The 25848-nt window shown below is 44.0% G+C and overlaps 1 protein-coding gene across 4 annotated transcripts in view; it reads right to left on the bottom strand.

The window, feature by feature from the left end:
- ARID5B (AT-rich interaction domain 5B) overlaps window positions 1-25848 on the bottom strand; it is a 106658-nt gene that overhangs the window by 22992 nt on the left and 57818 nt on the right. For 3 of the 4 annotated variants that reach the window (XM_032191100.1, XM_032191099.1, XM_032191102.1), the window contains 3 exons: window positions 12033-12145; window positions 5335-5539; window positions 2990-3042 (listed from right to left, as the gene is read on the bottom strand). In XM_032191100.1, coding sequence (XP_032046991.1) covers window positions 2990-3042; window positions 5335-5539; window positions 12033-12145 — 371 coding nt within the window. The remainder of the gene's footprint in view (window positions 1-2989; window positions 3043-5334; window positions 5540-12032; window positions 12146-25848) is intronic. The other variant, XM_032191101.1, reaches the window with a different exon arrangement.

Genomic DNA, 25848 nt, shown 5'->3' with positions numbered 1-25848 from the left:
ATTAAGGAAAGACAGACAGATGGTTAAGAAAGTTGTTCTCTGCCCTTCAAATCCAGTCCCCGACAGTTTTCATTCACATTTAGATCCTTAAATAGGACTGGACTCAGAGGACAGGCACTGTTCTGTGAATTTGAGCAGAAGCTGAAAAACACTGTACATAATCTTTGCTTGTTTCTCGTTTTTAAAGTCCTATAAAGGCTTCTGTACATGTACAAGGTGGACAGGGCAGGGGCTGAAATTGAAAAGTATTGTTGGCAGGGGCAGGGGCTGAAAAGCATTGTTTTGTCAAACACAAGGATGTAAAGATTGCAACTGCCTTAACTGGGGGAGTTTCTACACTTGCCTATAAAATAATTGTCCCCTGACCACTCTAAATTCTTTAACCAATCTTTAATCTGCTGCCTGGTCAGAACATGGCTGTCACACGCTGAAGCCGAATATTAAATATTCATATTAAATATAAGTATTATTTTCTTCACAACACTTCCAAGAGAAAAGGCCTGCTTCTATCTCAATGCATAAACTACAAGAAATTTTAAAAACAAGTTAAAGATGATGAAGCCCTTATAACGATTAATGGCTCGTCCAAGCCTGATGACAGGGTCCATACAGACGAATGTGTGCTGATGAGGGTAGGCTCCTGCCACCCTAAAATTGGGGAAAGCCTTTGCTCTGCACATGACTTTTCATCAACAACAGTGCGTGAGTCACAGTCACAACTGGGTGTGTGAACGGTGCAATTTAATCACTGCTGAATTACAGCGCTCACTTGAAATTTCAATACAGGACGAAGCAGACCTCTCTGAGATTCTGGAATTAAGACTGAGGTCCACGTCGTCTCAGTCACCTTGTGCCTTGCTGAAAAATGAAACCCAAATCAAACACAAAAGCCTCTCACCAATGTTCACCATAATAAAATATGTACAGACAAACACAGTTAGGCAAACCTAACGGATATAAACTGGTTATAAAGTAATTTAAAAAACTGGGTGTGCACAGGTCAAAGTATTGCAACAGCTATTGGCTTAACATTCAGGGAATATGAGGCAAAGGCAGATCTATACTGAGGATGAGGCTGCTCAAAGCAGAGGATGAGGTCAGGCAGCCTCATGTTCGCTCCATGTACAACCCAAATCACATCAACATGCTCCTCCCTACTTCAGGTCTTCTGTGGAGAGAGCACAGAAGCCACTCACATCCGAAAAACAGGATCAGGCCCATCGCTTCAGCCAGAGACATTCCCAAATCAAAGGTGGGCTCCCAGGTATGTCAGGCAGCTTGAACTATTATTGCCATTTTCATCAAACGAGGCAAGTGTCCCTAACCAACAAGGAACATCTGTCGCTGAGAAAAGGACAGGAGCTCTGACACAAGGAAGGACTGATGCTACTCTGTATGACACTCTCACGTGTGTGCTCCTTTCCCTCTGATCCTCACGTTGCCTCTCAGTGTCTGCTGCTCTTGGTAGTCCTGGCTCTCCGGCCTCTTGTTCACAAAGTCACTCTCCTATTCCTGCTCCTCCAGGCACAGGGGTTCACCTTCTTCACCGCCTCTAAATCCTCCTGCTTTCTCTCATTCTGGCACTAAAGCTCAGTTCTAGCCAGCAAGCCACCATTTTGGCACCCCTGCTTCTAGCCTCAGTCCCTTCAAGTAGGTCTGGAACATTGCTGCCTCCCCGAGCACTCTGAACACCTCGCTCTCCTCTCAGCTTTCTTCCTGGCCTTCTCTTTGTGCTCTGGATCAAGATCAAGATTTAGCCCTCGTTTTCGCTGTACTTTGCCACTCACAGCAATTATTGTTGGCTCACAGTTTCTGTAACAATATAGCTATGCTAGCAGTCATGCATATATACCCCTGAGCACACCTACGCACACTCCTGTACATAAGCATGGTATGTGCTGATTAATGAAAGATATAGAAATAACAGAAGCCAAATCAAGCATAGATTTTTGTTGAGAACGTCAGATTCCATGTTTCACAAAATCCCAACCACACCCATGCTAATAAACCCGGGCTGTTAATTTGTAGAACAATATGCTTTATTGTATGGAAGGAAAACGGTGAGTTTTGTATTTTGGTTCAAGTAACTTTCAGTCTCTTGATAGTGCATTTCTTCTTGTCAGTTCTCTACAGCACAGATATGTCCCAGATTACTTCGTAAACAAAGCAAAAATAATTTCTTTCATCCAACTGCGGCAGGAACTGAACAACTTAATCTGATCATTGTGTGCAAAGAAAATATTTCCAATGACGACATCTTCCTATGTCAATTGGTTTTTATTACAGATGTCATCTCTATGTGCCATATTAATGCAGCTCTTTCTTCTCATTTCAAGATTTTAATCTAAGTTTGTTGCTCTAATATTTTATTGGTTCAAAATACATGCTGTAAAATCCATGGCCTTCAAATTTTCCTGTGAGCTAAAAATAAACTGCTCTTGTCAGATATGGTTAGCTGATAAAAAGTGTCAGAGACTTTTCTGAATTACTTTGATAACTTCCTGTTTATGTGGTACTGACCCTTGTCTAATAAAGATCTTTTACACTTGGAATAAGAGAAGATACTGCAGCATACTATTCCTTAATGGACAATGCTGATTACTTTTGAAAGCCTTTAATACATTTCCCATATTAGACATGAACAGATGTCAGGGATGTTGCCAAGTGAAATTTCTTTTATGCAATCTTGGCTTGTTGTACAATAATAGCCCTTTCTCAACATGGGAAAAAATTACAGACCCAACTAATTTCCTTGACAGGGAAGAGTTACATATGTTTTCCACTTGTAGCTTTTACGACAAGTTTACAATTTTGCCAAACCTGGAACTAATTGGGACTGTTTCCAAAAACGGTCCAATAAACCCACAATGTGTACAGCTAGCCTAAAATGCAGCAAATGATTGTTTGCTTTAACTTTTTTTTTTTTTTTTTTCTAACAGGGAAAAGTCAGATTGCACAATTATTTCATTTAAGTTACTTAAACACTTACTGTTTCATATCCTCCCAGTTTTTGAGCAGCTTGAAACATAGTCCAAAGGTTAACTGTTAGAGGGACAATAAGTATTTAGATAAGCATTGCATTAACCAACATATTTCAAAGAAATGTAAATTAAACAGTTCTTTTTAAAAAAGCAGAAAAAAAAAAGAAAGCTCACAGCCCCTGAAAAAGCTCCTGTAAAACATTTTCCAAAGAGATATTTACATAATCTGAAAAGTAAATATTAGCCCATACTATGTATATTTTTTTAATTACATATAAGAGAACACACTTAGATTCCTTAACAGGACTGGAAAAACACACTGAGACAAAGGTAATGGGCTCATTTGACTTTGCTGATAAGAAGCACAGTATAATGAGACTATAGCATGTTTCCATAACTTTGATAATAAAAATTACTCATTGGGAAGAATGTTGCTTTTAATTATTTGTTTAATACTGATTTCATTAGCAAGCAAGCATGAGCCACACACCGGCTCCCAGAGAAAGCCTATTGATTAAACAACAATATCCAATATTTACTGCAGCTCAGATAATGGCCTCCAGAATCAATAAGCTGTTTTCTAACGGATCATGTGGAAATGAACCTGGGGGAGCCCAAATGCAAATTGCCGTAATAATTATGGTATGGGTGGTCGTGCCATGCCCATGGCTGTGGGGTGGAAGGAAGAGAGGCAACTCCTTCAAAAGGCATGTTGGAAGATGCTTGTTGCTTCCTGCATAATTCCTCCCCTCTCACGTGCTTTTCATGCTGGTTTTTATTTTTTATTTTATTTTATCTGAGAGAAGAAAATGTGATGTCTCAGCTTTATGAAAAATCTACACACTGTTCCGCCAACAAGCAGTGACTCCCAACAGACACACTGCAAGCACTGCAGGCCAGACTCAGCAGTACGCTGCACAGCACAGCAGACAGGATCTCTTCCTCCACGGGGAGCGCGCTCGTTTGCAGTGTACATACTGCTTCTTCCCACTAACCTATTTATATTGGCAGTGTTTGCACAGGTCTCGCTGGACAAATACAGAGCCCTGTCCTGCAAACATTTCTGCTCTTCTCAGCATACTTACTCTTGGCATTTAAGTATTTGCTGGATCTGGCCCCTAATTTCTAATGAATGACAGGCAACTTTCAGTGAATTTCATCTAAACATTAGCAGAGAGCCCTACCTCAGATGGGGAATTTTAGAAATAAGACTTGAGCTCGTCTTTCAAGCCTCCCTATCCCCTATGCTTGAGGGAGTGCAAAATAAGATGGGGGGGGGAAGGTGAATTCTTTCCTCAACACAGAACGTTCTGAAAGCCTCATTGAACCTTGTACTGCTTCAAAGCTATCAAGAGCTTTGCCTAGGCCTTGATTTAATCTGAATCAATGCATAATGCAACGAAGCCGTTCATAGTACATTAATTTTACTTCCATTTCAAGCAGCCAGTTTTCAGACAAACACTGTAATCATTCGGAGTTATATAAGTTTATAATGGCTGCTGGAGGCCTGTTGCAATCAGTGCCAATTGCTATTAGGTATGTAAATTGTTATGTAAAACATACAGGTTTGACATTCTTCATCAAAATAACACATGGTTTTAATCTGGGAGATAAATTAGAGTAAATAATATTTCAATCCATGGAGTCCTCCCTCTAAGGAAATAAAGTATCATTCGGCCTATAGATAAGAAGAAAAAATACCCCCATTTACAGCTTTTGTTGGAAACTGAAAGATCTACATTGCACTGCAATATTTATGTGAAATTTAGTTACAACTGTATCTTCTCCACCTACAATTGCTTTACAGATTGTGGCACTACAAACTGTACATGCCAAAGCAATTTTAAACATTGTATTCTGTATTAAACAGATACAGTCTGGTTTTATATTCTCCAAAGTCAGTAATTTATTAACTATAAACACATTTTTGGGCTTAAAAATCTGATCCCTTTTGTGCCTTTCTTGACCACCTTTAAATGTCTTCCTTTAATATTTGTCCTTTCATAAAGAACATCTGGGCACAATAAACATACGTCATATTATTAACTCAGAAGAAAGGCATTACAGACGCTGCAGATTTACAAAACAGAAAACTACAGAGTTTTCAACATGCCTATTTCTAGTCATAATCAGCGGATTTAAACCTATAAATATCCAGCAGCAACTACCCCAGAAGGAAGAGATGCAAATCTGGGCATAAGACAGCAAAATGCCTGGACTGGAAAATGTGTAGATATAAACATGGTCCCCCCATCCGTAAGGATTTAAAATAGGCTCCGTGTGCAAATGCTTTCTCCAGAGAAGCCAAACCGTTCTAAAATGTCAACAAGAAATTGAGAAAAAGGATACTTACTCTGCTTAAAACCTAAATAAGGTATTCGTTCAATTGGTGTTTTCCTTTCTTTCATATATTTATAAAGTGCCACAAGGAAAGCCTGCTCATCAGCTCTGCATTCTTCACCTACGGCAATCTTTGATTTATCCTCACTTGAGCCTTTTTTACAGTTGCTGTTGTTACTCTTGGGTTTGGGCAAAGCTGACTTAGCCTCACATTTTACCTGGGAAAAAAAAAAAAAAAAAAAAAAAAGAAAAAAAAAAGAAAAAAAAAGTTGTAATATCAGATCTGGGTAACCTTTAATTTTCACTTAATGAATAAATACCCTCTCCTAGCAGAATGGATTGTTGAAAAAACGAAGGCCAAACCATGCAACTGTGTTTGAGGGGAAACAAAGGAAGCTATTTATAGAGCTAAATGTCTTGTTCTGAATCTTAGTCACAACATTTTTAAATAGCCACATCTTTAAATCATTATAACCCATTGGTAATGCTCTCCAGATCTGCATTTTTATGACTATACATTGCTATGTCACAGACAGCTCCCATCTCTCACATACACTTGCTATTAGCAAGTCTAATAATAACCTTCGTTCCAGGACTGACACTGAGCATTGTCAACTCTCGGAGACAACCCTTGGAGCTGAGGGTGCTCAGCCCCTTCCAGGAATGCTCAGCAGCCAGCTTGGAAAAGACACATTTTTCTCTCCCTTGGCCCACCAAAATAGATGCAGACCTTGGCAAGCCTTACCCAGGCAGACCCCTCAGCACACACGAGTGGAGGTTCTGCTGTAGCACAGACCAAAGCCTAGTGGGTCTGAGCATCTGCTTAAAGTTAAGCACAGCCCTAGGTATTTAGCAGACGGAAGAGGCTGGTAACAGGAGCCTTTCCTGGTAGGCACCAGCAGCCCCAACGCATGTGAGTCCCAAAGCTCTGCATCTCCCACTGGCCTCCCCGGCTGGCTGACGTGTGCCAGTCAGGAAGCCAACAAATTGGAACCACTTTACTTCTCATCAGTATTCAAACACGGGAACAAACATCCAGCGAGACTGGCTTAATCCTGCAGTCCTCCTGGAGATAATCCTCTCATTGAATCGAGTGAGTTACAGTTTGAGCACTCCCATAATTTGTGTGTACCGAAAACAAAAGAGCAGAACCTTGCAAACTGATGTTTACAAGCACTCCATGTCCAGGATGGGATCGATCCGTTTCCAGTGAAATCCTGGAATTCATCTACTGGCAGGTAGCGGAGATGGTTACAGGCTGCGTTGTGGATTTGCACTTTCCCTTCGGTGCTTGCAAGCGCTTTGAGGAGCCTTCTGGCAGCTCCACACCCAAACCCAGAGGTGTCCTTGGGGCTCTGGGAGCGAGCAGGGAGACCATAAGGGCAGTACCTGGCATCCCGGGAGGGCAGCAGTGTATCTCGCTCAACAGGAAGGCAGGGGCTCTTGGCCAAGTCAACCACCAACTCCTTCGTCCTCCCCACTTCTATACCAGTTGCTTTGTGGGTACTTGACTTTTTTTTAGGTAAGTGCTATGACGAGCATTATGTAAATGCTGTAAACAAACACCAAACATACCACTGGAAAGTCTTTGTTATGCTTATCTCGATAAAGCTACCCTGTGTTCAGGCTCAGGGAAAGCAAAATCTTTTCTTTTATACTTCCCCAAGGTGTTAATTTTGCAAAGCGCACTGCTTTAGGGTTAGCTGTCTCCATAGTTTTCCACAGACATTGGACAAGGCAATGCTGGAGGGGAGATGTGGCCACAATTTTCCAAGATACTTGATGCTGCTTAAAAACTCCCCGTTGGACACCGCAGGGTACGGGCTTGTTCCTCCCAGGAAATGCAGCAGGGACTGGAAAATGGACTTCCTGCAGGGTTTTTCTTGGTCACTTACTCCCGAAGAACGCTTCCTGTATTGCTCAATATTCTCTGCTTGCACGTTACAAAGAGATATTGTCTTCCTATGGCACAAGACACCACGCTTTGCCTTTCGGTAATAGATACGCTCGCTGATTGAACTTCTGTAAAGATCCTGGGTTTCATCCAAAACCCAATGAAGTTAATAGGAATTTTTTCCTAGTAAATGAACTTTGGATTTCCTCACTCCACTTTTCTGTTCAGAACTGTAATCCCTTGACTTTTTTACTTTGGCTCCTTGCAAAATTGCTTAACAGCTTCCACTTGTAAAGTTTGGATTATATTGTCATAATTTTCAGTGCATTACCAAAGACTGGGTTAGCACTCCCAGTATAAACCCATAATTTCATTAAATACAGGATTTTTAATTTGAGCTGCAAATGTGTTGCAAGGTAAAATTTGGAATAAATTCAGTGGACCTGGGAACAATTTTTTAATTGTGAAGCCCACTGGCTTGGCAGGGCCAATCTGTCTATTTATCTATCTCCACCTTCTGAGTGTTTTCTTTTTTTCCTTTTTTTTTGAACTGGGCAATTCAACTATGCTCGCAAAGGCAGCCTGGGCACGAATGCTAAATCAAATCAAAGCTCACTTCTCTGAAAGCAAACTAATGGTAAGGGATGTTACTCCTAAGGAGACAAAAGGAAACAAAGAAAGTAATGTATAAAAAAAGCCACTGGGAGTGAGAAATCCCCGTGTTACACATAATGTCCTTCTCTACAGTGTACAGAGAAGAGAGGTCAAAGCGCCTGTGGATCTCAAAGGTGCCAAAATGCAAAGAAAGGCCTCCAAGTAGTGTCAGGTTCAATGAAGCTTTGATGAAGGCTGCAATGCTTCATCCACAAATGTTCGAGGCACAAGCCTCGTTTCTGGAACTTCCCCTGCATGCGACAGGAGACATGAATGAACGCCGTGCCCAGTGATTAATGACAACCCAAAGGGCCAAATGCCATTCTGGATAACACCAGTGTAAAGCCAGCACAAATGCACTGGAGTCAGTGAGAGCTGCGCCAGATTTGCACCAGGGAACAGAGACCGACCTTCTCCCTTTGAAACTGTGCTTTGAGCACAGTTTCCAGTCTTCCTAGAAGGCAAAGACCTGGACGAAGGCCCCAAACGCAGAGTTTTGCTTGGCTCTGCTCTCTTCTCTGGTCTTCTCAGAAAGCAGAAACGACTCCGTTAGAAAGGGAGAGCTCAATTTCCACTGGAGATAGAGCTCTTGCGCTGTAGCTTCGGTGTGAGTAACACATCCAAAATGAAACCGAGGGCTAATGCCCCAACAGGCACAGAGCTGCAGCGTGGAGAGGCTGGCTGTGTGCTGAGACGGGCTTTGGGAACATCTGAGCACATCTTTCTGCTTGTTCCACCACAAGGGCATGATCCGTGGTCAAACGCCCGGTGAGCATCCCGGCTACGCCCGTGTGCTTGTTTTCTCCTGCCAGAGGTCACACACGCAGCAGACCACTACAGAGCTGTATTTTAGAGTTTCAATCAGATAATGTCTGAGGCTCTCAGAATAAATCTTCAGGTCTGAGAGCGTGCCAGGCCACCTGTGGCCACAGAAAAAGCAAATCCTGGCAACTTTTAAACTAATTTCCCAGATCTTGCCAAATAAATGAAGTGAGAGATTTACTTTAGCATTTACACTAGGAGATGTAATGAGTAGATTCATTTGGGGACAATCTCCATGTTTAACAAGTTAATCCTTTCAGCTCTTCGAAACGGTCCTATCAGCCAGTTGTGAAAAGCCTTGCAGTGCTCTTTTACACGCCTTGAATGGGAACGCTCTTCGGGCGCATGAAGTGAGAAGAGTTTGCAGGTACAGCGAGGGTTTTGCTGGAGCTTACAAGCCACAGAAGCCTGTCCAGCGGTGCTGACATGTGAGGTGTGAAAGGCTCCAGGCTCCTGGGAATGCCGGAGAGAAGAGTTTGACATCGGCCTCGCCAGCAGAGCTGATCCTGCCTGGGCTGATGGCCCAGCCTGGGAGGGATCTCTCCCGGGAGGCAAAAAAAAGGAGACAGCAACCAGCAACGAGACCGAAAGCAAGAAGTGGTACACGCACGAGCCACTTCCCCTGGCAGCAGCCGCAGGGCCAGGACCGCACTGTCTGTCCCGCTACGGCTCTGCTCTAACAAGCCACACGTGTTGGACCCGGCTCAGGACTCCTCCTACCGAACCAAAGGCTCTTCTGCATCAAGTAACAGTAAAAGCCCACGAAACGATCTGCTCGTGGCTCAAGGTAAACATGCCTAACGAAAACTAAATTGTAAGAATGTACAAAGCTTTCTAGTCATTGGCAGCTGAGCACACAAATGCAGCAAGTCATTATAACCATGTGGTTTGTGTTGGTCTTGACAGGCTCAAAACCGCAGTCTTCAGAATGCCACTTCTGCCATTCCCCTGCCCAAACCCTACAGCCACCGCGTCTCCATCACGGCCTTCTCCCCACCACCCCAGAAATTAGGCTGCTGTCAGACACTGGGTGCCACGAGCTGAGGATCAAAGCAGCACAACTTCTGGTTGAAAGGGATTTTAGCTGGAGCAGGAACACGGCCAAGACCATTGCCAAAACATTTCAGTGTCTGACACAAGTGGATTTGTCCCATTTAATCTAGCAGTTCTCAGCTCTTGCTTTTCATGAACCTACTGCCAGCATTCGTCAGAGGTAGAGCAAGGACAGAGGAGAAAAACTGGTGGTGAAGCCCAACACGAAGCCTAAGCTGATGACCTAACACCCCAGCTATTCCCCAAAATGAGGAGCCTGTAGGTGGGTCTCCTCTCCCCCCAGCCAAACACACTCCCCCTGAAACCTGTTGGCAGGGTCTCCAGAAAGTGCAATAAATCTGCTTTGGAGGGTCTCTGATTCACTGCCCCCCTCTTATTGAAGTGTATCTGTGGCTCTGAGACACAGATTGATGCAAAGAGCCACAGAGAAGTCAGTGTGACTACATGCAAGGACATTATATCACGAGCACGTCTATTATTTATAATGAAATTAAGCTGGCCAAGATAATTAATGCTATTAATATCTGCACAATGATGAGCACAGTATGACTAGATAAATAGGCAGAATTACTTCTTATCTGAAATATCCTCCCATTTGACTAGTAGGGTGAACCCAAATATAAACAGAGAGGATAAACAATTTGGTATGAAGTGCGACTGTTGGTTTTAATTACCTAATACCTATAAGTCGGGTGCTAAAGAGGCAGAACTGCTCATGCCACAGGCCAGGGTGCTTTGGCAACACAGCCCATGCTGCATTTTCCTAGTAATATTTTAACATTAGAAATGGCTGGGGGGCAGGGGAATTGAGGCAAATTGAGACATTTTCACACCGCAGCTTTTGCACATTCCTCCACTGAGCAAAAACATTCAGGCAAACTCTATAGCATCTGGCAGGACCCCGCAACTCAACACACCAGGCTCCATTGCCTTTTACCACGCCTGTCTAATACGATAGTACGGCCTCCAGCCGAGCACAATAGGGCACAAAGAGAAGAGAAACAGTGACTTCAGGGCAGAGCTTCATCATGAACTTCAGCCTCTTTTATCGTCATCAACAGAAGGCACAATTTTAACTGAACTCCTAGGGAGGAGGAGGAGGTGGAATTTAATTTGCCTTCCTATGAGAAACCCAGAGCAGAACACTTCCACTTGACCTCTTTAACCTCCTAATCTCCCAGGACATTCACTGCCTATAACAATACGAACGTAAATGGATCTATAGATTCACTGTATTTCCTTAGGAGATGGTCACAACAATGGAAGCATTTTCCAGATACACATCCATCTAATTTAGTGAAACAATGGACTTAGGAGGAGTTGGCCTAAACATTCAGTCTATGCAAACACGTTTAGCAAGGGCTAGAAAGTATCACAGTGACAAAGTTCTGTCATAGATAAAAATCTACAAGTACTGCTCTAAGTAATTTTCCATCTTTGCATCTTACAGTTTCAAATTAAATCATCTTGAAAGAAGACATTTGTGCTACTTCTTTTTTTTAAGAGAAAATCAAATTCTTATTTAAAACCACACAAACAACTGAGAAAATAGGATGTAAATTACACTATAGAAGCTCATTTTTTTAACTAGCTTTAAGGAAAAGACACAAACCCCCAAATACCTAAGAGATAAGCCTATAAACACAAACCAACGATCCAATTTTTACCAGCAGTATAGGCTAAGCACTGCAGTAAATACAGAAGGCTCCATACGCTGAACCTTGGATTGAATATGCAGCTCAGCACCAAGTATTAAAGAAACAGTCTTTTTCTTTTTTTCTTTTGTTAAACGTTTGTACTGCCCCCCCCCCCCCTTTTTTTTTTAAGTCAAGATCGTAACATCAGGGTAATCTCATTTGTATGTGCTTCTTAGAAACCATTATTTAAGCAGCTCTTGTTTCATACTCTGTTTATCTTCAAACTTATATTTAGAAGTGCATTGTAACAGGGTGAGCTGCTCCCTGGTTTATTTTTAATTTGAAGATACTGTCACAAACTATGTTTGTGTGTCACAGAATGTGAAAACTAACAGTGGTGCCAAGAAAGCTTAAGCACTACCAGTTACCAACACACTGATAGCATTAGGTTGTTAGGCGATTATAGTTACTGGTAACTTTGAACACAGACATGATTTAACGTGAAGAATAAAACTGTTGAAAAAAAATTACATTTATCTCCCCAAGAAAATAAGTTACATTCTAAATTCAAAACAGCGTTCTGGGAAACAAAGGCAAGGCTGTATCTAAAAAAGGAGAATGTACTGAAAAGAATATTATTAAGTGATTTACCTTGGCAACAGCTTTGCTTTCAGAATTATTGTTGGAATCCTTAATGCCATTTAATGAATCTCTTCTTTGTGGGCAAGGCTTCTTTTTGCGTGGTCTGCCTTTAAGATTTGGCGCTGAAAATTAATGGAGAACAATTTGAGTACATTGTCTTATACTGGATTCTTAACAGCTGAAAGCATAATAAATAATTCCACTACAATCAGTCACAGAAACGTACACATCTGTCTACAGTAAATGCTTATTACGAGATTCCCGTCCTCCATGGGTTACATCTTGACACACTATACGTTTCTATATCATATTCCCCAAGGCTAATCTATTCTACTTTCACGTAACTAATTAATACAAAGTCAAACACTGGTCTCTGAAGGACTGGGAGAGAGAGCACGAATATTTCTCCATGGTACAAAAAAGAAGAAAATAGAATATTAATAGGTAACTTTGCATTAATCAGCCTGCTGCATTTATTATTTTCAATCTTCAACTAAGAGGACTAACTACTATTTCCAACTTTGGGAAACATCTGTTTTTGGAAATGTTCTGAAATATTGAAATTCCTTACAGCTCCAAGAAATGTTTATATACCCTGTCACTCTTGTCAAAGTTCTTCTAAAAAAGTTTTTCTTTTTTTTTTTTAAATTACCCCTGAGTCCTGAAATGGATCAAAAAACGTAACAACTAGCTCTAGAAGTTGACAAGTACTGAAATAAGTGATTGATTGTTTCATAAGGGTTACATACCACACGTATAAATTAACATGAATCACTTTCAGTTTTGTCCAATTTTTAAGATAAAACAGCTCTGAAATAACAGTGACTAAATCCTGGCCATGCTGAGCCACACTACGAATGGGATATGGATCATCATAAAAAAATATCAGATTCATCTTTCAATCACGATATTACAATAGAAATCATGACCACATATAGAAATAAGAGATGAAGCAGATGTTTCTTCATTATTAAGTGTCCTGCCTGCTTTCAGATTTCAAAATAAGCCTCCGACTACTATGGCAACATTTAAAGTGATAAACAATCATTAACTAATGACTGTACTGAAGAAGATAATTTCCTTTAAACCTTTAATTTCTAGGTAACCATTGTTTTCATTACTTAAAGGGATGATTAGAACAATGTCAGAAATCTAAACACCACAAACCTCTTGAGTGCCTTCTAATTGTTTCTAATCTTACATTTGTCACACAGTAAGCCAGTGGTTTCAGGACATTTTACATTTTAATTAGTTTGCCAACACAATAAAGGGTGCTAATTTGATTTTCTAGTTTGAATAACAGTGTCATATGTGGTCTGCTCTGACAAAAATAGAAGTCTTGGGTTTAAAACCAAAAAGTCCAGAAGACTCACCCTTTCTTCCCCTAGCACTGACACAGAGTAAATATATGTACGTGTACGTCTGCGAGTCCCTATTTGTGTATGTATAAAAATATGTTTATCTCCCTACAGAAATATCTCCATCTATCTCCAGCCAAGCTCATTCTGCTCATTGAAAAGTACTGCAGAAAGCAATTTTGAAATTGTCATGTGAGGCTAGCATGCAAAATCAAACAAAGAGATAAAGAAATTATTACCCATTCCAGCCGACAAACATCTGCCTGATTCCTATCTGTACTCGTGAATGCTCCAGCATGCGACTGCACCCCACGCAGTGGGGAGCCTCGGTGTGCCATGAGTGTCACTGACACCGGCCACCACCAGCGGGCGAGCGCCTCTGGGGGCTGGGGCAGGCACCGAGGGCTCGAGGCCCAGGTCGCTGTCCCCACCACTGACACCGTGCTGGGGCTGGCTGCTCTCACACGGCCCACACGTGAGCTGTGAGGCCTTGCCGACGGCCGGTCCCAGCGCTTGTACCTTGCTTGGAAGGGCACTCGAATAATGGCAGTGGTTCCTCCATGTGCTGCGCCCCGGCGCACACGTGGAAACGTTGCCCAGCCTTTGAAAGGGTCCCTGACATGGCCCAACTGGCAGTGGGAGAGGGGTTCAACGTGGACCAAATATGCTTGGATGTGAATTATTCTTCTTTATTTTTATTTATTTCTTTATTTTTAAAGCAAATAAAGTAGTTCAAGGCTCAATGTTTTCCAAACATACTTGTTATCCTGAGTTTTGGCACTGTACTTTGTATCGCACTATAAAGCACTCCTAATGTTTTGCTAAAAGCCTTAAAAGCAAAAAGGCATTTGTTACTGAATTCCAGGTATATCGAGCTTGCATACAAACACTGTTTGCGTTGGAGCCCTCGACGGCAGACCTGGCACGAGACCATGACCACGGCGAGGTTTTGCGCTGCCCCAGTTGCCGAGGTGCTGCGGCAGGGAGTGCCTGCAGCACCGCGCGCACAATTAACGAAAAAGCAGCCACTGGAGATAATACCAAGAGAGAAGGCCCTTGCCTCTAATATCTGCTCTGTAAAAGAAAACCTTTGAAATAGCTCCAGTCGCACTTGAAACAATTCCATTAACATTTGCTCCCTAAATCATTATAAATAAATGCATTATTCGAAGATTATTTATATTTCAGTTAGATCCATTTTGTTCTCTTGAGCAAGAAAATATGACAGGGACTGAACAAATAATTTACAACAAGGCACATGGTTGTTTTTTCTTTTTTTGTTTCATTTATGACATATTCATGAGCACACTGCAGATTTCTTGAGTTTCTTACTCATAATTATTTTAAAGCAATTTTGTGAACATGTTGTGGCTTAATCTCAGTCAGCTTTCCTGATAACGTTGGATGCTGAATACGGACTGGATAGTAAAGGGAATATCCTTTGTTTTTTTTTTTTTTTTTCTGCTTTCTGTTTGGAGAGGGACTTATGGCATCAATACCTGAGAATATCTGAAACAATTCAATTTCTTTACATGTTCGCGCATATGGCTTTCAAATTCATTTCCTGAAAGCATTTGTGCCAGTGAGAACTGGTAACTTGTCTGTTCCCAGAAGGTGAGAATTAAAGCAAAGTGAATTAAAGTAAAAAAAATTGAATAAATAAGTGCAGAAAAACATTTGCATTTATTTGCCACCTCTTCAGGCAAAGTGCCTTGAACAGGCACACGAGAGGGATGATACACTACCAGTGCAAGTAACAGCCTGCTCTTCCTGGACGTTTGACGGTCACTTTTGCCAATTTGTGTCTTTTTTCCTTTCTTTGTGCTTCCTGATGTTTCTCAAAGAGGGGAAAACTGGATTACTGAAACGTCCACCAGAACCCTTGTGCTGCTGGTAAGTGTTTATGCCTCTACATAGTGCATGACTCCAAGGATCCTTGCTGACTCAAGGACCTTCTTCCCATGTTGCCAGTCAACGCAAACGGCAGGTTCACTCAGCAAACGGCAACGCACATGAAATTATCTTCCTTACAACATCTCTTCACCTGCTGAGGAGCTGAGGGACTGCTTCAGCTGTCCCCGGCCGCCAGTTTCGTATCAGCACGCTGCTTCGTTTCCCTGCGCAGTGGATCAGGCTGGTGCCACTTAAGCCTGCTCCTCGGAGCCCACCAGCCGGCTGGCCCCACAGTGAAACCACCACCAGCACCTGCAGCACTGCCTGCTTCTTGCAGAGGGAGCTGGGGCCGTGCAGTGGGTTTTTACATGGAATCAAGCAAGAATGCAAGGTGAATGAAGACCTAATCCAACCGCAAGTGTTTCTAACAGTAAAGAACAAAAGGGGTGATTATTAACTAGGATGCTTGCGGTGTGGACTTTGTTTTCAGCTAACCACTGCTCAGTAAAAGTCTTGTGCTTCTGATTAAGCGAAAGTGTGTGAAACGTGTATGTCACCAGTATCAACAGTTACACAAGCCACGATGACAACCGTATCTTAACAACTCTTCCCATTCTGGAATACGTCCTATTGCCATCTCAGCTGTGAATTCCCAGGGAAAAGAAAATTATTTAAAGGGCCCTGCCCAGAGACAGGAATGTTGCTTCCTCTTCCTTGTCTGATAGGGTCCTTGGATGTTGTCTGTACACAGGTAGCCACCACAGGTCACACAAACCCCTGCCTGCAGTCAGGTTAACTTGTGACTGAGCGGGATGCAGAGGCTGGGCAGGCAAAGAGAGAAGAGGGAAGAGCTTATGGCTGTGCCAGTGGAGAGGGAGAGAAGAGGATGATGGCTCCGGATGATGGCGTCACAGGAGCCTGGAGGCTCTGGGTTCAAATCGCTCTCCTCCCGTGCCTGCCTGGGTGACATCCAGCCACATGCATGTGGAGCGAGCCTCTCAGGTACCCAGGTAAGCTGCAGGAGGAGGCAGTCAAACCCTCCTACCTGTATTGTATTGTTTCTTCCCCTACACATGGGCTTCCTGGAACGAGAGGATGAGGAGGACTAATAGCCAGATAGAAAAAGCCAAGAGTAAGGGAAACAACTTTTTCGGGCTACAGCTGTGCTGAGCTCCTTCCAAATGCCCGCTGAGACTGAGCAGAATCTCCTTTTCTGCCCACATGTGAGCAAAAGTAAGAGCACACAGCCCTGCTCTTCACAGGACAGGAGTGAAAGGAAAGCTGGGGTCTGTAAGCTGCCACCTTCTCCTCTGTGCCAAATCCTCACTCTCACACATACGCCTGCCTTTAAAAGAAAAAAGTTTTGTACCTGATGTAATATAACTGTAGTAGTTCCTTGCCTCCTCCTCCCCAAACGGTGATTAAACTCTGCAGTACCAAAACACCAGCCACATCCCACATGTTTTTCTTACAAACTGACACACCTGATAGGTTAAATGCAAACCCCGTGTTATGCACAGCACAGAGAATTAAATTACCTGTAGATGTAGACTGGCAAACCTGTGCTGACCTAAATTTACCCCAGGAAGATGCTGACCCAGCGATCTGGAAGCCCAAAGCTTGTTCTTGAGAGCTGCCTGCTGAGCACCAGAACCAGAAAGTGAGTGCAGGGAGACAGCTCCAGTGCTGCCCCACTCCAAAGCTCTGCAGTGTTGTGGCCACTGCTCTTCTGCCACGATGGCCTCCAGCTCCCCAGCCTTTAGACATCCTGCCTGCTCAGCAGGACGGGGGAAACAGGAGCATTTCCAAGGCTCCCTGACAAGTTCAACTCCCAGCTCTGGGCTAAACACAGAGATGCCAAGTTCCGGGCAGGCAAAGAATGAGATCCATGGGAGATGCCCACATCAGCCACATATCTTCCACCACATATGGTGGAAGAGTGCAGAGCACCACCAGAAGACAGTAAATCCATTAGGCTTTTTTAATACCTGCATCCCCAGGAAGCAGAAAAGATAGGTGGAGATATCATCTTCCCTGTTATCAAGCCAGCCTTACCTGAGCCGTGTCCCTCCTGAGAATGCGAAGTGTTATGTATGCACGGACACCCCGGGGTGCACAAACAAGTCAAGTGACAACGACCACAGTTTTGGGGTAACCTGGCAGGTCATTCACAATGGAACCATATCTATGTGTATTTTTAGGGAGTCTGATTATCATTGGAAGTCCATTGAGTTCACTTGTTCTCATAACACTGTTCTCTAGATGCACATGCTTTGATGTTAGAGATGTGTTGTTATAGGGAGGGTGTTAAAAAAAACAGTGGCCTTCACACAGCTGAGGTCAAGCTATGTTGGCACTTTGCCAAAATCAGTGGTGTAGCCAAGAGGTTTTAATGAGCCTGGAATGCATTACCTCATTTGTCATACCTGGATCACTTACTCATGCCGAGTCCAAAATAACCTTGGACCTTGTTGGCTGCTCAGCAAACCATGTAAGTAAACAGCCCTGTACTCATGCCTAAAACATGTACCTTTTCCTTGCTCATTCCACATTACTTACTCCAGAGAACATCTAAGCAACCATAACGTCTGAGATCAAAGTTCTCACCTTTTCCAGGCCTCTCTGACCTGCCTAAGTAATTACAGATACAACTTTTGTTCTTGTTTGCTGGTACTCCAGTTTCTCAGAAACATTTCAAAAACAGGAGAAAAAGAGACAGGAGTAGGTAAGAAAGGCCATCACTGTATTTTGCTGAGGCATTTACCGGGATAGCTGCTCAGCACTGCTAATGGTCATACAACTGCAGCCAGAATCTGCTTGGCAGCGTGATTTTGTGACCAGTTTTCTCTCCCATGGAAAGATGAAGAGGAGTAAAAGTACTTTTGCCAACTACAAAAGTGTGACAATACAAAAAAAGCCCAAGCTTGTAGAACTGTCCAGGGTCACCAGTATAGAAGGTCCAGGGGAAGATACGGGTCTACACCTAGGGTGGGCCTATACAGCCGGATCAGCCCCAAGCATGAAGGAAGTAATCACAAAGCTGGAATTAGGGTGGCGCACTGGAGGGTGCAAGGAGAAGTTAATGAACAGAGACACGCTGGGGTGCTGGTTACACAAGAGGATTGTGCTCCCAAGAGACAAGCTGCAGCACACCTGCTAAATGCATCAACAGCCTCTCCTCTCCTTCTGTGAGGTGTCAGACACCCCAGAGAACACCTCCTTGGAGAATCCCTTTGCACCGTGCCAGTCCTTATATTTTTCAGCTTTCTCTCCCTCACACACACACACATTGCAGTACCAGTATGCTTGGCCCTCAGCGGCAGACACAGAGCAGACTAGGAGACTCTCTCTCTTAGGCAGGTGGAAGCAGCAGGACGTGTCAGATCACAGAGCTCCTCATAAGCCAGGTACCCAACAAAAGCTGGAGGTGGCAGAGGAGGTGCCTGGCCATCAAAGTCACGGTGAGAAGCACAGTCCCAGGTCTCCAGATCATCCACGAACCAACCATCCCTGCTGGCAGGTGGCAAATAGCTGGTTGCTGAGGACATCCCTAGAGCAGCCTGGCAAAAGTTAGCTCTTGGCTGAAAAACATGCTTACATGTTGCACCTTTTAAAATGTAATGAATAGAAAGTTAACAGTTTTAATGGTTTTAACACTTACCCCTCTAGGGGGCTTCTGGCATTCTGCAATATCTGAAAGTTCAGACGAGCATATTGCTAGCTTTAAGTACAGTCTCAATAACTGTCCAAAGGTTAGTTAATCTTGCATCCTGTTCTGGAGTCTCAGCTGCTTCCTTAATTTCCTCGTCTCCTCTGTCTCTTCCTTCACCTCATTCTCCTTTCTGAATCCCAAGTTCAGGATCTTGTCTTTCATTTGTTGTCTTTTCACCCCTCAAAGTTTATTTAAAAGCTGCTGCCTCCTGGAAACAGCGTTCGAGGCATAGGGCCTGGGGCATGCATAGCCCTGGCACACAGAGCAGCGCTGGTGGGCAGGAGCACGTTGCAACCAACGTAGTGTTGCATCAGAGAGTCAGAATTTTTACGTGTCTGGAAGATGAAGGAAAGGATCGGACTAGGCTAAAACACCCCAGCCCTTTGTTTAGGGAACAAAACTATTGACTGAGTTGGGGGACACTCTCTACAGGCTCCCAAGAACACCCACGGTAGTGAGAGATGAACACCTACCAAGAACTAATGTTCTTGACCTCTGGAGGTCACCCACCCCCTCTGCCAACACACACCTCTTGCCTACACAAGCTGCACATAAAATGATTTGAATATTAAAGCTATTTTTAGTAGACTTTTTTTCTAAATCCAAACACTTGTTTATTCCTTTCTGCAACTCCTCTGCTCCGTGGATGTATAACTGACCATGTCAGCGCTGACCTGGAGTACCGTGCGGTCACAAACACCACGCTAAGGATCCACACCGCGCTCTAACCCATGGGGAGAAAGCCGACTTGTGTAGCCATTTCACAAAGTTTTGTTTTGGAAATGAGATATCCCATGCTCCATGTGGGGAAAATCAATTTGCTACCTCTCTAAAGAAAACATTCCTCATTTGGAAATAACTGAAACAGACACTTCCTTGTGTGGATTAATGTGGAGACATATGACTTGCTGCAGACTGTTGTTTTGACCCCCCTCCTGACCAGACAATCTCTGAAAAAAGCAAAAAGGTGGTATTTTTCATGGATTATGGGTCAGACTGGTATTGTTTTTAACAGTAAAGTTAGAGGCATTGCAAATACCAGGTTGGCTAATTATGCCCAAACTGGAATGTTTTTAGTTTCCATGGAAGACAGTGACGGGATTCAGGACAAGGCTTGGAGTCTCGTTTTCTTCATTTCAGCATAGCTGGAAGTTAATTAAGACTTCTGCTGTAAGGGCTTTGTTTCGTCCTGCTGACTAATTTGGGTTAAAAAAAAAAAAAAAAAAAGGAAAAAGTTTTTTGTTTTTTTTTGACAAATCTCTGCAGATGTTAAATATTGTGAAGTATGGCAAAATGAAAAGGGAAGATGAAGACTTAGAGAAAAAATCTATGCCTGACAAACATGTGACATTCAAGTAGTCCTCAGAGCAAATTAAAATAATAATTAAAAAAAATAATCCAGAGTACGCCTATTACTGGCTACAGATGACAGAATTGTTATTAATGATTCAAAAAGAGGCAGAGGTGTTTGGTAAATATTTGTTCCATATTTGCAAAGAAGCCAGATGATATGCTTGCAAAAGAATATAATTAAAGTCAGTCAATTGACTCGGTTTTACATAAACCAGATCTTAAAACAACAAAAAAAGAAAACAAACAAAGCACCTTATTTTATACTTTGAAACTGCAAGCTTGATTAGAGAAACTAGCAGCACGCAGGGAACTTACCTGCATTTTGGCAAGGCAGTTGATTTAACACTAGATAACACTTTGATTAAAAAATAACACCACATAATTTTACTCTAGCATACATTAAAAAGATTAGGAACTGGTTAAATGATAGTTCTAAACACAGGCATCAGCGGGGAATTTCTATCAAATGAAAATATTTCTGGTGGGATTCCGCAGGGGTTGCTGTTAGACTTGATGATATTCAGCATTTTCTTCAGGGAAATAAATACAAGGTCCCTGACAGTAATGTTCACCGTGACACCAGGACTGGCACAATGCTAACACCAAGGCTAAGGAAAACCAACTCTCTCCAGTACTGCTCCAGCATAAACCTGTGAGCAAGGGCCCCAGGTGACAATGACAGACCCGAGGGTGGCATTTCATGGCCTGCCGCCCTGGGGGGACATCCAAAAAGCTCAACCCGTGCTGGGTTTCAGCAAAAATGACCGAGAAATGACTTCGTGAGCTAATGCGAGAGCCCTGAAGGGAAGAAAAAGCTGGTACTCAGAAAGCAGGCGGTGTGATGACACACACCGAGGCACTGGAGTCAACACACAAGAGCTGATGCCAGTATGCTGGGGCACGTGCACCATCAGCTTCTGGAAGACCTTCCAGGAAAAGCCTGAGCCAGCCACACGCTGGGGGCACCGCGCAGGAGAAACGCACACGCTTGGAGGGTCTCTGTTGGACACCCGGCCAGAGCTGGGTGTCCCGCCTCAGGCAGGCCGAGGGCCAGATCCTGGCTGCTGCTGGACAGCCTCGGCAGGCGTCCAGCTGTCTGGCCCTGCTCCTTGCTCAAGCAGCTGTCTCCCTTCTCCTTTGGAAAAAAGGTGGTGAACTGGATGAAAGCGCTTGCTGGTAATTTTGGCTGATGAGCCACTACTTGGTTCATACCAGACTGGATGACTCAGGGGTTTGTTTGGTGAGAAACTCCAGGATCACACGAACAAATACAGTAAAGTACTGTGCTATTCAGGACAAGAAGCTTGAAGAGCCACAGCCTTGATTCAGCAAAGTACACGTCTAACTTGTAAAGAGCTGGAGCATGCCCAGACCTCTGATGACCTTGCTGGGGCCATTCATATCTTTGAGGCTGAGGCGGTGTTAAGTGTGGCACTGAACCGAGCCAGCACGACTCTGTGGCTAAGGGGAAGGAGCATTCGAGCCCTGAACAAAGAAATTGTCCTATCTCATCATGAAACACACCGTGCTTGCGCAGCATCACAGGACTTGCCATGGGATGCTCCAGTTTCACTTTCCCTCAGAAACCTGCAGCCAGCCTCCAGCTTCCATGGCCCTTGCACCCAGAGGGGCAAGAAAAAAAGAAAGAAAAAGTGAAGTGAAGGAAGAATGAGCAGGCACAAACAGATTACGTAATAGCCAAGACAAAAGCAGTACAAACACAGCAGCAAGAAGGGAGAACACAGAGCAAACCCATGCAAGCCAGCCAACCTCATGGCAACTCTGCAGAACACACGAGGTAGACTCCCCACTGGAGTGCGTTCGAAAATACAAGGCAAGTAAGAGCACACAGCAAACGTTAAGACATCTTTCCTAGCAATATTTCCTTTTCTCTCCCACAAAAGCGAGCGTTTGTTAAATTGCTGTCTAGCAGAGTCAGCAGTGCCCAATGGAGACGTGACCTACATACCTCGGAAATACAATGGCTATGCAGCTGGTGCTATCCGCGCAGATAGTCAGATTAGATGGTCTAATTGACTGGTAACGGATGGACGCTGCGTAAACAGGCAGAAACTCATACAAAAAGCATAAGATGGATGCTTTCCTGAGACCTCGCTTTGGGGAGTGCCAACAGCAGGTAGGAGGCTATGACTGCCCAAACGCAAAAAACACGAAAATGGCAAACACATTATTTAACCTCTCGCACTTCTGATTTGCGGTGGATTATACAAGAAACCAATATAATTTCTTTCTTAGTGTCAGGACTCTGTATTTCTCTCTTTTCTTCCCACTTTGCTGCAGTCACTCGTCAGGCGCACGAAGCCCCGCAGCCCACCCGCCGCCGCCTCACGGCCCCCCGGTCCCTAACGGCCGCGCACTCCTTATTTGGGCAAAAGCCGCCAACGGCCGGCCCTTCCCTCACAGCCCCGCCGGGCCGCGCTGAGGGGGCCGCGCTGAGGGGCTCGCAGCCGCCCCCTGGCGCCGCCCGCCCGCCACCGCCGCGGCCCCGGAGGGCTACAAACAGGGGGAGAGCGGGGCCGCGGAGATCACTAAATTAAGTCTGCACAATCACTTCATAAAATAAAATAAGAATCATTTCGATTTGAAATGCAGCTGGAGGGGCTGGGACAATTTCCTGCCCGACGCAGGCCCATCCCCGCAATGTAAATAACACCGCTGTTAGCACGAGGCGATCAGGAAAAAAAGGCACCTGAACGCAGAAATGCATTTTGCAGCCTGTCCTAAGCGAGGATGCCAAACCTGTATTTTATTTGAATGCTGCTTTGATAAATCACTGCTTCAGCAGGCTTTTTTTTTTTTTTTTTTTTTTCTCTAATGTCCTGTTTTTCCTAACAGACATCCAGGGCTGATTAAGCCCGAGCAGCCTGAACCCACCAAACCGGCGGGGTTTTGCAACAGGAATTATTCACTTCTTCCCTGCGTGCCGTCAGCATTCTTAAAATACTGTTACTATAAAACTCGGCGGCGTGCTCTTCAGAAACGCGTGACGTTGCCCGCTCGCTTGTTTTCAGCTGCAATTGTGCAATTTTAAAATTCTTTTCTTTCTCAATGCCTTTTCCCCAAACAAATACCTCTGATAGTTGGAAGATTACAAAAACAAGTTAGATTTTATTTGAGACTTACAGGCCAGCTGTAATATTACTGACTGATTGCACAGTAAAAAGGCCAAACATTGCTTTATTTGTTACGTATCCTGAGTTAATTGTCAGGCTTTCTCTGCCTAATTTGACGAGACTGAAACATCGCAGGAAGTGCATATGGCAATTCAAAAAGCATAACCAGGGGGAAAAAAAAAAAAAAAAAAAAAAAAAACATTTGGTTCACATACCCAGGTACGTGTGCCGGCTGAAGGCCACCTCCACCTGCCTGCTCCCCAGGGCACAGCCCAGGCGCCCAGCAATTGCCCTGTCCCCAAAAGCCACATCTTGGGGGACCAGTGGGACCCACCTTGCCTGCACACCGGTCTCTTGTGCTGAGCCTTCTCTTCCCTTTCTGCACAATACCTGATGGGTTTTGTGGGATTAGGCTGCTGGAAGACTGTGGGAGGTTCAGAAAACTTCCCTTCTCTGCCTCATGAAATACACAGCAAGAATTTTATTGACTAATCTTGGTCAGTCCCCTCCTCCTGATAGCATCTGGAAGGGCTTTCGCACTGCACGGGAATCCTCATCGCACTTCCAATAAAAGGACTGCTCTGCTCCCAGATATGCCCGTGCCGACTGCTGCAGGATCGAGGTTTTTCCTAGAAGCCTCCCGACCAGACGTGACCCGACTTAGCTTTGTTTAGGAAACCTGACAAAGCGACATGAATGGCCAAAGCTTCTGTATATCTAATTTTAAACAGATAAAAGTAGTTCCAAGACAAACCAGCACCTCTCCTAGATTTCCAAGTGCACTATTATGTAGATCTGGACTTCAGCTAAGGTGAATATGAAGATTCATTGTCCCAAGAGATAAATATTGACTGAGGAGAAGCAAAGGTCAAACTGGTCAATATTTACTCAAGAAACTCTAAATCTTGGTGCAGCGTAACACACGCTCTGAATGTCTTCATCAGCTGCCTCTGGAGATCTTTTCATTATGACTGAGGATTTCAAAACTGCAATCTTTTTCCCTTTAAAATCCTTGTTTTAAAAAGAAAAACTGATGCAGACCTATTGCAAACAGGAAGCTTTCCGTGCCCACAGCCTCGGCAAAAGCAGAAGTGTCTGTTTGCAAATGCTATCTGACCAGTCTGCCTGCCAGAGCTCAGTACCCCTGACCCCTGAAGACGTGAACAATAAAAATTTTCTGACTCATCACATGACAGTATTTCAGGCTACCATGAACAGGAATTTCTTCTTTGGTAAGGATTAATGCACTCCCTTCTTCGTCTGTCTCAAATATCTGTAAATTAAGGCTGAAATTTTATCTCAGGCTTCTATTTCACATAAGGAATTACTTTGAGACAATGTCAATCAAGACCTTTAGGGAGTTACAGTCCTATTATTTACTGTGGCAAGTATATTAGTCCTATTATTTATCTAAGGTTTCATGTTTACTGCCTCTTTTCTGAAGCTCTTCCACCGTGCTATTTTTGTCTGAAGCCACAGCCTGACAGACTCTTCTTTCCACAGAACAGCATTGTTGAAAGCTAAAATTCATGGTAATTTACAAAGCCCAATCTTTCTGGAGATGTGCGAGGAAAGAAGCCACCCAAACCCACTGGATTTTCAAGGAGGTTATTCCCCGGTTTCCCCCGGGCACCTTCATATGGCCGCTCCACTGGCCGTGAAGGTACCAACCCTTTTACTTCCCCGTCCAACCAAATCTTGTAACACAGTGTGTAAACTCCTATTTCTAACCTTTGTCTCCACTAAAAGCCAAACACAGCACACATTTGTTGCAATCACCATGGAGATCGGTTGGTTTCGAATTAGGCACAAACTGTTTGTTTCCTTTGCTATTTTTATTGTGTTTTGAGCCTATTACGCTCCTCCCTCCATGCCCTTTCTTTATCTTTACTGGCAAATGAGACAATTTTATTCCTGGGAGCCAAATGGCAGATGCAGCCACCCCTCACTCGGTGGGGGACGGCCGCGGTGCCCCCTCCTCAGCTGCCTTCCCTCGCTGTTTGGTGACCAGAAAGTGTGCAGGACCCGGCTCTGCTGCTGGGATGAGCCAGAGGGCTGGATGGGTGGAAAGCATGAGCCTTGCCTTCTGCGATTTCATAGTTAGGCCTACAAGGGATGCAGGAATTAATGTAGTCTCTGCCAAAGGAATATGAGGTGGGCATCCCGTCTGCAATGTCATGGATGAACCACTAAGAGCTGTCAAGAGGGAGCGGAGTTATGCTGCTGGCACGCACAGGATGGGTGGCGATGGGGAGAAAGAGGTGAAACGAGGAATGGAAATTTGGGAGGACAGAAGCAGTGGGGAGAGGGGGAGCCAGGCTTTGGGGCTCCTTGGACTATGTGCAGAAAGCCAAGCAAAGCAGCAGTGCCAGCCC

The sequence above is a fragment of the Aythya fuligula genome, chromosome 7 (assembly GCF_009819795.1).
Source record: "Aythya fuligula isolate bAytFul2 chromosome 7, bAytFul2.pri, whole genome shotgun sequence".
Classification (NCBI taxonomy): Eukaryota; Metazoa; Chordata; class Aves; order Anseriformes; family Anatidae; genus Aythya; species Aythya fuligula.
Note: the sequence above shows the minus strand (reverse complement) of the source record. Positions and strands in the feature narration are given on the sequence as shown.